This window comes from Pteropus vampyrus, unplaced genomic scaffold (genome assembly GCF_000151845.1).
Source record: "Pteropus vampyrus isolate Shadow unplaced genomic scaffold, Pvam_2.0 Scaffold1000003543, whole genome shotgun sequence".
Taxonomy (NCBI): Eukaryota; Metazoa; Chordata; class Mammalia; order Chiroptera; family Pteropodidae; genus Pteropus; species Pteropus vampyrus.
Window position 1 is genome coordinate 9,960 of NW_011917945.1, and position 11,988 is coordinate 21,947.

Here is an 11,988-nt window from a genome sequence, read left to right on the forward strand (position 1 = left end):
CCCCTGCCGGGCTCAGTCTTCCTCTTTCCCACCGGAACCCGTCCACACCTGAGTTCCCGGTTCTGGGTCTCGCCCCACTCTTTCTGTTTCTCCCATAACTCCTACCCATAATAGGATGGAGGAGGACAGACAACTAAAGGAATGAATCTTCCTCAGCACCTGAAAGCCCTACAAACACCAGGACAGGGAGACACGCAAACACATGAGCACACACAGACTCACACACAGGGACACGCACCATGACCACCACCACGGCAATGCAAACATCCCTTTCCAATTGAACCCACAGAAATATATATAAGCCTGCACATGTGCAAAAATGGACATGAGCACATGCCACTTCACGCACAGAAACACATCAGCACATTCGCAAGAATGCAAACACATCTTGTATAAAAATCATATAAGCATATGCACAGATGCAAGCAGGCCTGGACAAACATGCAAGCGTCAACACACAAACAAAACTACATGTAGACAGTGCATGCTCAATACACCCACAAAAACAAACACACGTGTGTGTGTGTGTGTGTGTGTGAATACTCATTCCCACTGATCTTGGTAACCATCATAGTATCTCCTGGGGCATGTGGGAGGGGAGTGAGCAGGTCACTGGGCTGCCTGAGCAGGAAGTATGAACTCAGCACCTTTCTTTCAAGGTCTCGCTCTGGGGAGGTAGGGAATTGATCAGGTTACATAACCGAGTTAGGGGGCAGGCTTAGGATAAAAGGCCCGGCTTGAGACTGTCGTGGGCTGGAAGGCAGTCAGTCTGGGACCATGGAGCTCAGTGTCCTCCTCCTCCTGGCTCTCCTCACAGGACTCTTGCTTCTCCTGGCCAAGCGCCACACAAAGGCACATGGCAGCCTCCCACCAGGCCCCCGTCCTCTGCCCTTCTTTGGGAACATTCTGCAGATGGGCAGAAGAGGCCTACTCAAATTCCTCCTGCAGGTGAGCTGCAAATGGAGGGGGGCTAAGGATGACTCGCAGTCTCTGTACTTGAGGGTCACTCACCAGAAGGAGAAAGGCACACTTCCAGGCTCAGGGGTGGGTCACGTGAAGTTTGGAGCCGTAAAAGGCATGGAGATGAAGCACGGTGGATGGTGGCCAGACAGTCAGAGGCGTCCCGCTTGGTCGGAAGTGCATGGGTGCTGTCTCAGGAGTGGGCAAGGGGGCGTGAGGCGGTGTCGTGGCGTGAGAATTGGGTATAGAATTTCACATCTTCTGCCACTGTCTACGAAGTCCCTGGGCACCTGCCTGCCCCGGGAAGAGAGATAAAAGGGGGCAGTGGCACTAGCCAAACAGGTTTTTCCTGTGCCAACGAAAGAGGGCAAAGACTGGTTCATGGCAGGGCCAGGACATGGATGGAGAGGAAGGCACGTAGCAGGCCAGGACGAGCTCGCTTACCGGCGAGCGATATAACATAACAGCTGACATTAGGGAGTATCGACTAGGCTCTGTATCCCTGCGTTCCAGGGTGCTTTCATGTTTGAACGTCCATTTATTAATCAATAATGTAATCCCTGCCCATGAACCCACTTCCTGATGGGAGAACTGAGACATGACAGCAACTTCCAGCTGTGTCCTGCTTCTCCGTCCGTCTCCACCCCTCCCTCACGGCATGGTGACCACGCTCCTGAATCTTGGGCTTGTCATTCCTTTGTTTTTAACAGAGTTTTATCACATATGCGGAGACCTTAAGTAGGCATTATTTAGCTCTCGTTGTTTTCAACGTACCACAGTGTACCGTGCTTTCCCGCAAATTTCTGGATTTATGTGGCTAAGATTTACTACATCGGTATAAGTATTCGTCAGGTCTTGTTCACAAGAACCCTGTGGCCTAAGTGTTATCCTCATCTTAAAGGTACAGGCAGTGAGTCTTAGCTTGAAGAAAGCACTTGTCCACAGTCACACGGCTGGGGCTTCACAAAGAGGAGGCCGGGGTGGCACAGCGTTCCTTTACCTCCAGTGTCCTCATAAACTGAAGCTGCCTAACAGTTTGGAATAACCAAGATCCCGAAATCCATTAAGAATCTGATTAAAGTTGTGGGCTCCCTCCCCTCCCAACATCCACACACAGTTTTGCATTAAAATTTGAGAATTCCAGACCCTTAAAGCTCTTCTATGAATCTTTCAAAAGAGAGGGAGGGACAGAGAGGGAGAAGGAGAGGGGCAGAAGGGGAGAGGGAGAGCAGGGGAGGGAGAGAGGGAACGAGGAAGGAGAGGGCACGAGCTACTGGGCGTCTTGATGGGACAGTTTGGGGAGGGGGGCCGTCCTCTCCTCCATTCCCCGATATGCTCCCAAGTCCTCTGGAGTCAGACAGCTCTGGCTTTGTGACAGTAAGAACGAGTGCCTCGTAAGACGGTTGTGAGAGTAACATGGGACACTGCATAGAGTGTACCGTGAATGCTCCTTAAACGGCAGCTAATTTGATCCACTCATTCTTCTATGCACTCATTCAAAGGTAACTTATTTACTGGACATCTTATGTGTGCTTGGGAATGTTCTAGGTATGGCATTGGGCAGGGCATACAAAATAAACCGATAAGGAAATATGAGATAGAGGCGAGCTCTGATTCCAAGAAAGCAGGGTACTATTTTAGAACGTGGTGGGAGCTGCTTTGGATTGCAAAGGCTCCATCCTGCTTTATCTCTGGGCAGAGACCTTAAAGATGCAGGGGGAAGGCATCAGAGAGAGGCAGGTGTTGGTGCAAGAACCCAGAAGCAGGAGCAAGCTCAGCATGTTTTGGGGACAATGAGGAGGCTGAATCTGAGTGTGCACAGGGCGAGTAGGGGAGAAGTAGAGGGGTGACGGGGCCACGTCATGCAGAGCTGCGTGGACCGTGGTAGAGACTTCAGATCTTATTCTCGCTGAGGCAGGAGCACCTGAGGGCTTGGAGCAGGTCAGGGATATTACTTAATTGACACTTTAATCAGATTACTTTGGGGTCGGTGGTGAAATGATTGCAGAAGGGACAGGAACGGGAGTAGGGAGACCAGTGAGTAGGCTTTGCAGATCAGTGTGAGACATTTTTCAGTAAGCTTAACCTTTTTATGATTATAAGTTAACTTTTTTTACTGAAGTTTAATATCACCCTAATAAGTGCACAAATCTTGAGTACTCAGCTCAGTGAATTTTCTTAAACAAACAAGCTCACATAAATAACATACACATAAGCAATAACAGGCCCATCCCCAGGAACCCCCATCAAATTCCCTTCCAGTCACTACCCTCCCACTATCCTGACAGCACGGGGTAGTGTTACCTGTTTTTGAACTTCATATAAATAGAATTATGGACTCTTTTGCATCTGGTTACTTATGCTCAACATGATGCTTGTGAGTTTCATTTGTGTTGTTGGGTGTAGCTGTGGTTTGTTCTTTTTCATTGCTGTGTAGTATTCCTTGGCATGGCTGTGTCACTATATAATTATCCTCTATTGACGGTGCTGAACATTTTATTGATAAGGTTTCGATGAATCTCCTTGTTCTTTATTTAGGTGAATACAAGTACACATTTTTGGGGTACGTAGCTAGGAGTGAAGCTGATGAATCATGAAGGACGTGTGAACTTTCTGCTTCAGTAAAACCCACTGAGCAGTTTCCCAAGAGGCTTAATGATGTTAACGATTTTTCAGATTCACAATCACCACCAGAGGGCCATCGCTTGCCCTTCATGTCTACCAACGGGGTGGTTCAGCGTACTTTTTTGGAGGAAATTGTCAAGAGACAAACAGCAGGTTGAAGAAGAACGATTCTCTAGTTGCGATTCCAGGGAGATCTGGCCAGACTCAAGAGTATAGATGGGGGTGATATCAGAGATATTTAACCATCTGTATGGCCTGGGGCACTAACCAATCAAATAGGCCCCGGCTGGGTCATGGGTTAATCCTTTAGTTGCTGGGTCCTGGGAAGGTGAAAGGCAGACTGGGGTGGAGGGTTTCCGGGCAGAGGTTAACTACCAATCCAAATGTAAGTGTTTTAATGGTTCGACGACTGGGATGACCACGGAGGCGCACACTAATAGCAACCCTGGGTGTTGCTATGCTTGGCAGCAACGAGACAAATATGGGGACGTCTTCACGGTGTACCTGGGGTCAAAGCCCGTGGTCATGCTCTGTGGGATCGACAGCATTCGGGAGGCCCTGGTGGACCAAGCTGAGGCATTCTCTGGTCGGGGGAGAATTGCTGCTATTGATAGAGTCTTCCAGGGATACGGTAAGGGCCTCAAAGGCACCAGGAGGGAATGGGGATGGGAGGGTGGGGATAGGGGAAGATGGGACGGGAGGATAAGGGCTGGAAAGAGGCCCAGAGTCTCCTTCTACCTTCCTCTGCAACCCATGCCCACCTACACCCCAGGCGTGGTCTTTGCCAATGGAGAACGTTGGAGGGCCCTTCGGCGATTCTCTCTGGCCGCCATGAGAGACTTCGGGATGGGCAAGCGAAGTGTGGAGGAGCGGATTCAAGAGGAGGCTCAGTGTCTGCTGCAGAAGCTGCGGAATTCCCAGGGTGAGCCTGGGGAGTGGGAAGGAAAGAAAGAGAGTGAAACCGACAAGTGCAGGCTGCAAAGCAACAGAGAGAGGGGCTGTATGTGAGCGGAGAGAGAGGTAGAGATAGAGGAAGAAAGAGCCAGAGAGACAATCAGACAAAGGAATGGGGACGCACAGAAGAACATGCAGACGGACAGAGCTGGGTAGGAGAGGGACACAGGGTGCCGGAAGGGATGTGGTGTATAGTGTCAAGGACATAAACCTAGATATTAGTACGTCGTCTACTTGTGTTCAGGGAAACCAATTCACGGGTTAACTGTATCTATCAAAGACAAAAACAGGACTTCTATGAAGGAAAGCAGAGAGAGAAAAGGGAGAACTATAGACACTATGAAAACGACCAAGTGTGTGTTCGTTTTCTTGAGCGAACTCCTGACGAGCTGGCAGTAAGCATGGAGGGCAGTTGGAGTTTTTGCTCCTGGCTCCTGGATGGGCCGTCAGAGGAGCATTTCTGGTTGTTTTGAGATGCTTCCTAAATGGGTGTTTAGGAGACATAAAGGTGACAGGGTCCTTTAGCAAAAGATCGTGAGACATAAACACAGAGGTTTGGGAGAGGAGGCAGAGACAGAAACACAGGGAGCAACAGAGGAAAACGGACAGAGGGACGGAGACTAAAGACAGGAGGAAACAGAGTGACACCGACAGAGAGACAGAGGAAGAGAGACCGAGCAGAGACAGACAGTGGAAGAGACTTGGAGAGGTGGAAAGAGAAAAGTAGAGGGACAGACAAGCTGAGGAAAGAGTCTGCAGAGGAACAAGAGAAGATCGACCGCTGAGACCTTCAGACAGGGCTCACCCTGACTGATGACCTGACACACCTGGGCTCACAGCCCACCCTCCCTCCAACAGGGGATGTCTGGCGTATACAGACATCCATTACCAAGTGCAGAACGATTTCCCGAAGGCCAGAGACCTCTGGAGTGGGAGAAAAGAAGGGCAGGGGAATGACGTAAAAGGGACACGGAGAGCAGAGCTTTATCATGTGAACATGCAATGGACTAAATAAACACTTGCACTGCGCTCCCCCTGCCCTGGAACTTTGTTGTACCTCCCCGGCCAGAGTCAGGGCTAGGGCCTGAGAGACGACCTATCGCACAGCCTCGGGTCTGAACCCAAGCCCCAGCGGTGAGTCGCTGGGTCACCCTGGGCAACTTACGTGACCTCTGTGTCGGCCCATCTATGGAATGGAGATAATAACACAACTGTACCTTCCTCATAAGGTAGAGGTGAGAATTAAATAAAATCATGTGGGAAGTGCTTAGACTGGGGCCTGGGACATCGTACAGGCTAGTGAGTGTTAGCCGTCATTACTCCTGTTCTCTTTATCATTGCTGAGTGATGGAGGACAGTTCCACAGAGATGGGCAGCAGCTAGGCATTTGAGTCTGTGCTCCCTGACCTGCCGCCTCCTCCTCCTCCTAGGAGCCCTCCAGGACCCCATTTTCTTGTTCCACTCCATCACTGCCAACATCATCTGCTCCATTGTCTTTGGGAAACGCTTTGCCTACAGTGACCCCGAATTCCTGCGGCTTCTTGACTTGTTCTACCAGTCCTTTGTGCTCAGCAGCTCCTTCCCCAGCCAGGTCAGGGTGCGGGTGAGGGCGGGTGGGGACGATGTGGCTATCTAGAGCAGGGGAAAGGAATGATGTGCTTTGGGGCCCCCGAAATGCAGCTTCCGGTTTCACGAGAAGCAGGGACGACGGGGAGAGACAAGGACACAGGCACCTGGAGGGAAAGAGATATGGTGAGAGATCAGAGAAAGAAAGGACAGCGACGGGGAAGGCAGAAATAGAGAATTAGAGGAAGAGACTAAGAAAATGAGGGCTTGGAAACGAGAGAGTATAGGAAAAGAGAGAAGCAAACGATATTAAAAAAAGGCAGAGATAAAGAGATCTTGAGAGACAGAGTTGAAAAGAATGTGTGTGTGAGTGTGTGTGTGAGTGTGTGTGTGTGCGTGTGTGTGTGAGTGTGTGAGTGTGTGAGTGTGTGTGAGTATGTGTGTGAGTGTGTGTGAGTGTGTGTGAGTGTGTGTGAGTGTGTGTGTAAGTGTGTGTGAGTGTGTGTGAGTGTGTGTGAGTGTGTGTGTGAGTGTTTGTGTGAGTGTGTGTGAGTGTGAGTGTGTGTGAGTGTGTGTGTGTGTGTGTGTGTCAGAGACAGAAGAGGACAGAGATTCCCCTCGGAGGTGTTGTGTTGAGGCCTAGGAGGGCTGCCTCTTTCCAGTGACCCGCCAGCTCAGCTCCAGGAGGACCTCACCGCCCCCTCTCCCCTGCAGATGTTGGAGTTCCTCCCCGGTGTCTTCAAGTCCATCCAGGGCACACAGAGGCAAATCTACAGAAACATGGAGGAAGTCAAAACCTTCATTGGCCGCAGCGTGGAGAAGCACAGGGAGACCCTGGACCCCAGCGCCCCACAGGACCTCATCGATACCTACCTGCTCCGCATGGACAAAGTGGAATTTGGGAGAGAGGGAGGTGGGGGGAGGGAGGAAAAGATGGGGGGGTGAGAAGAACGGAGGGGGGGACGGAAGAACGCAGGATGGGGAGGGGAGATTAGGAAAAGGGAGGGGAGATGTGGAAGGGAATGGACCCGGAGATGAAAGGAAGGAGAAAGTGGAGAAGGTGAGGCCGGGGAGTGGGAAATACAGGACAGGATAAGGGACAAACGTACCCACACAAGCAGAAAGAGGCCGGGAGAGCAAGCGGGACAAACACGGCGAAGAGATGAAGAGATGGACTGAAAACAGAGCCAGAGTGAAGAGAGGCTGAGAGACAGAGCTAGAGATACATGGGTGGACGTGCAGAGGACAGAGCAAAGCAAACTGGGCCAGAGGGCGTGAGAGACTCAGAGACAGGAGGAGGGCGCAGCAAGGCTCCAGCCTCCCGTAACGCGAGCCCCGCCCTCTGTCCCCAGGAGAAGTCCGACCCGGCCAGCGAGTTCCAACAGGCGAACCTCATCCACACGGTGCTCTCGCTCTTCTTCGCGGGCACCGAGACCACCAGCACCACTCTCCGTTATGGATTCCTGCTAATGCTCAAATATCCCCACATCGCAGGTGGGCGGGCCAGGGACAGCCCACCGGGGGCGTCTTTTGGCCCCTTTTTGGCGGCAGAAGTGGGGTAGGGGTCCTGCGCGAACGAGAGAGGCAGCGTTCCCCTCTCATATCAGGAGCACTGCAGGACTGAATGAGCTGCCAACTAAGCCAGCTCTGTCGGTGGATGGACAATGAAGAATCTGTCAATCTGTTCTCCCCCTGATTTGACGGATCACTTAAAGATGGATCCATCCATCCGCCCATCCGCCCATCCATCGACCTGTGCTTTTATCCATTAATCGATCGGTATACTCAGATTCTTTCATCTCTAAGTCACACCAGAGCATACCCTCCCACTCTTTATTTGCACTGATTCATTCATCTGTTGACCCTTTGAAACAGTGATTAATTGCATAAACTATTTGTCACTGATTCATTGGCTTATTTATCCATTCCTTCGTTCATCTGTCCTCTGATGAACTAGATTTCATTCCTCAAGCCTTCCATCGGTCAGGCGTTCAATTCATCCTCACCCCCTCTATCCTTCTATTCATCCATCTTTGATTTATTCATTTATCATCGAGCCATCTTTCCAGTTATCATTTTCTTTACCTATTTCTCCACTAATGTGGACTATTCCTTCACTTCTTCTTCCATAAGTCTAGCCCTCCGTCCATTCATGTGATTTGTTCGTTGATTAGGTTCATTTATTGTCTTTGGACAAGTTATTAATTAACGATTTATTAACTCACCTATTGATGTGTAAACAAATGCGTACACCATTCTTCCACTCACTAGTCTTTTTATTTATGAGTTGATTCATTGATTGCTGTATTCGTTTATCTATCCAGTTATTCATGGGTTAATCTGTTGATCTATTTCACTGTGATGTTCCTGAGGACCTAGAACAGTGCTATAATGCACATGCATTCAATATTAGTTCATTTTCCTCTCATATTAGAGCAGGAATTTTGACAGGTTCATAGCCACGAGTTCTTTCTTTTTCCTCTCTCTCTCTCCATTTTTAAATTAAAAAAAGTTTTGGTTTTTATTTCTTAACTTTGAGTTCTTAATCTGAAATTTTAGGTGAAACCGTGGTGCACGTGTGAGTATTTATTTGTGCACATGGGGAGAGAACCCACGACATTCATTAGCTATCAGTGGGTGAGAATTCTTGTTGCTTTTCCTTCTGAACCCCCAGCCCAAGCTGGTTGCTCTGAGGACTGTCAATCCTTGACGACAGTTTTTTCTGACTCATTGGCCCATAGGAAGCAGTGTCCCTGCTGAAACGCCTCTTTCAATGAGGTTCACTGGTCCCCCTCTTCTGTGCAGAGAGAGTCCACAAGGAGATTGACCAGGTGATTGGATCACATCGCCCTCCAGCCCTCGCTGACCGAGCCAAAATGCCATACACTGAAGCAGTTCTCCATGAAATCCAGAGATTTGCGGACCTCCTCCCTATTGGTGTGCCCCACGAAGTCACCAAAGATACTTATTTCCGAGGGTATATGATCCCGCAGGTGAGGCCAGCTGGTGACCTTTCTTGTGTGGGCATCCTGGGTTTTCTAAATCTCTAAACCTGATCTCTTGTTGTTTTATTACTAGGGCCTCTTGTTTGGTTTTATTTTTGTTTTGTTTTCAGAGTAGAATAGGGAAAGAAATGGCAATATCTTTGATCTTGTGATCATCCCTCAGGGTACTGAGGTATATCCCATCCTGAATTCTGCTCTCTATGACCCACGTTACTTTGAAACACCAGACACCTTCAACCCTGACCACTTTCTGGATGCCAGCGGGGCCGTGAAGAAGAACGAAGCTTTTATCCCTTTCTCCATAGGTAAGCTGGATCTTCACTTACTTCCCAGACACCAGAGTGCAAGTGGCTTCCCCTCCTTGAGACATCAAGGAGAAGTCTCCTTTTTTTTGAGTCAGCAGTTAGTATATGCCAGTTGCTTTACCTGTATTATGCCATCCCACATTCACGACAACCCTCGAGAGGGCTTAAGAAGGGAGATCCCCACCCAGTGGCACATCTTGGTAAGCCGGACCGTGGTCAAGTATTTTAACCTCTCTACACTTTGGTATAAAATATCCATTCAGCACTACTCTAAACTCAATGCTCTATTGAAGATAATGCGTCAGACAAGTCACATAGAGACACAGATCTTGCCTCGGCAAATTTACAGTCCAGCACGGGAGAGGGACATTCATCATAGGGCCACAAAATAATATCCGATTATAGGAATTAATGCCTGTAATGTGCTTAGAACTGCTTGGCACAAAGTAAGTGCTTATTATTATTATTATTGTTGTTGTTGTTATTAATCATAACTGTGATAAGTGTTCTGAAGCACTTTGGGAGCACACGATTGGAAATAACGACTACTCCTGGGTTCTGTGAAGAAAAGCACTGGCTTCTATGCCAAGACCTCATGAGCGAGTATCAATCAGCCACCAGAAAGAGTCTTCCAGGCACAGGGAATATCAAGGGCAAAGCCTGAAGTGGATGAACCCAAGGAGCCTGGGGTGTGGATTACAAAACGAGAGAAGGGTGAAGAGCCCAGCTGGAGGGCCATGAAAGCCTAGGAAAGTTGAGGTTTCTCCTGTCGGCACTGGGAGGTCAGAGAGGGTCTTGACATGCTTTGATTGATCTCTATCCCCATTCTGCGCTCTGGCCCCATTTAGAAAACAACCTGAGCCCAGGGTCCTCATCCTTTGGGATAAAGGAAGACCCCAGAATCAAGTTCTTAGTCCTGAGTTCCATCAGCGCTTTCAGTGACCCAGGGCCCCTGGCTCTGCCCGGTGCAATGGCCTCCTCCCTCATTTCATCTTAAGTGAGAGCTGGGGGACATGCTATGCATTGAAAGAAAGACACACCAAGCCAAATGGTGTCAGATCCAAAGACGTGCCAGAGGTCGCCCAAAGGACAGCCCCAGGGATGGAGAAGACCAGTGCGGGGATGGGGGACGGGGGAGACAACAGGCTGCTCAGGAAAGAGCCATTGTCATAGAGCTGTTTGCAGCAGAACCAGCTCTGCCCCCAGGATGTCTCAGCTCTCCTCTCCTCACTGCTGGATATGCCAGGAAATGTGTGACCCCTTCCCCAGATACCTGCGCTCAGGCACAATATCTAACACCTTGAGAGATCCAGGAAGTGCCTGGAGACCCATCCTTGAAAAAAACTGATGGCCTTTGCAAGGTCATCAGCTTGCAAATCAGCAACCACTGAATGAAGGAAGAGGCTCCAGGTCTCTCTGCCTCAGCTTTCTGGCCCCATTCGTCCTCATTTCTCTCCAAGCCTGTGGTTTACATCCCATTAAAGTGGGGAACCTCACGCCTCTGAGAATGTGATAGAAGCCATGGATTCCCACCGCGTGCACATCAGCCCTGTTCACAAATTTTTGTACAATATGGTTTTTTTTTTTCAGAAGTCTTGGTTCTCAGGCTGAGATAAGAAGAAAAGCCAGAGATAGACACTCACACACAGTGCAGATACACACTCCACAGACTTCCCACCACCCACACCCAGAAACAAACACTAAGCATTAACTACACCTACAGGACCCTAAGCACCGACCTGGTGTTATCCTAAGAAATTTTAGAAATATCAACTTCTTTAACCTCACAATAGCCCTATGAGATAGGTACCATTCTGCAAATGCACACACCTACACGTGTGGAGGCACACACACACACACACACACCCCGAACAGGATGAGGGTCCTTAGATTCAATGGGTTCAACTGAACCCCTTGGAAATCTCAACAGAAGCTACAATGTGCACCTGCTTTCAGAGAGTTTGGGAGCTCCCCTAGAAGTCCACTCTGAATTTCAGCTTAAAGCCAGTCCCATGCAGTGGGATTGCAATGCACACAGGTGTCTGGGCTTTGGGTGAAGAATGTGCATCCACTCCAGGTTTACATTGTGATCCTCTGTGTCCACAGGCAAGCGCATTTGTGTTGGCGAAAGCATCGCCCATGCGGAATTATTCCTCTTCTTCACCACCATCCTCCAGAACTTCTCTGTGGCCAGCCCCGTGGCCCCTGAAGACATTGACCTCACACCCCGGGAGACTGGAGTGGGCAAGCTGCCCCCAGTGTACCAGATCCGCTTCCTGTCCCGTTGAGGGCTTCCAAGGGAGAGGCTCACATCATTCCAGGGTCATGAAGCATCCCTACCTCTGCAGGGGATGCACCTGACTTTCTCCATGTTTTCCTGCGTCTGAGAGACCTGCTACAAGCCAGTATCCTTCCGCCTGCTTGGTTTGCTATCTTCATGCAGTCACACCTCCTTCCACCATGCTGCAGCTCTTCTTAAAGACTCAAGGAAGCGTTTTCCTTTCCTCCAGTAAGAGAATTCCAGGTGTTGTGTAGAGAGAGAAAGAGAGGGCTGAAAGGGGAAACTTGGCTCG

The 11,988-nt window shown here is 49.6% G+C and overlaps 1 protein-coding gene across 1 annotated transcript; it reads left to right on the forward strand.

Moving 5' to 3' along the window:
- The first annotated feature begins 777 nt into the window (after positions 1-777).
- LOC105311372 (cytochrome P450 2B11-like) lies at positions 778-11,703 on the forward strand. Its single transcript, XM_011387353.1, has 9 exons — positions 778-948; positions 4,054-4,216; positions 4,358-4,507; positions 5,970-6,130; positions 6,820-6,996; positions 7,458-7,599; positions 8,911-9,098; positions 9,274-9,415; positions 11,522-11,703. The coding sequence occupies exons 1-9, from the start codon at positions 778-780 to the stop codon at positions 11,701-11,703; spliced, it is 1,476 nt and encodes a 491-aa protein (XP_011385655.1).
- The last annotated feature ends 285 nt before the right edge of the window (positions 11,704-11,988 follow it).

Bases quoted from the DNA above. Each gene is read 5' to 3' on its own strand.
- LOC105311372 (XM_011387353.1), top strand. From the start codon at position 778: ATGGAGCTCAGTGTCCTCCTCCTCCTGGCTCTCCTCACAGGACTCTTG. The intron at 6,997-7,457 runs GTGGAATTTGGG...CTCTGTCCCCAG, and splicing joins ACCTGCTCCGCATGGACAAA to GAGAAGTCCGACCCGGCCAG. The intron at 9,099-9,273 runs GTGAGGCCAGCT...ATCATCCCTCAG, and splicing joins GAGGGTATATGATCCCGCAG to GGTACTGAGGTATATCCCAT.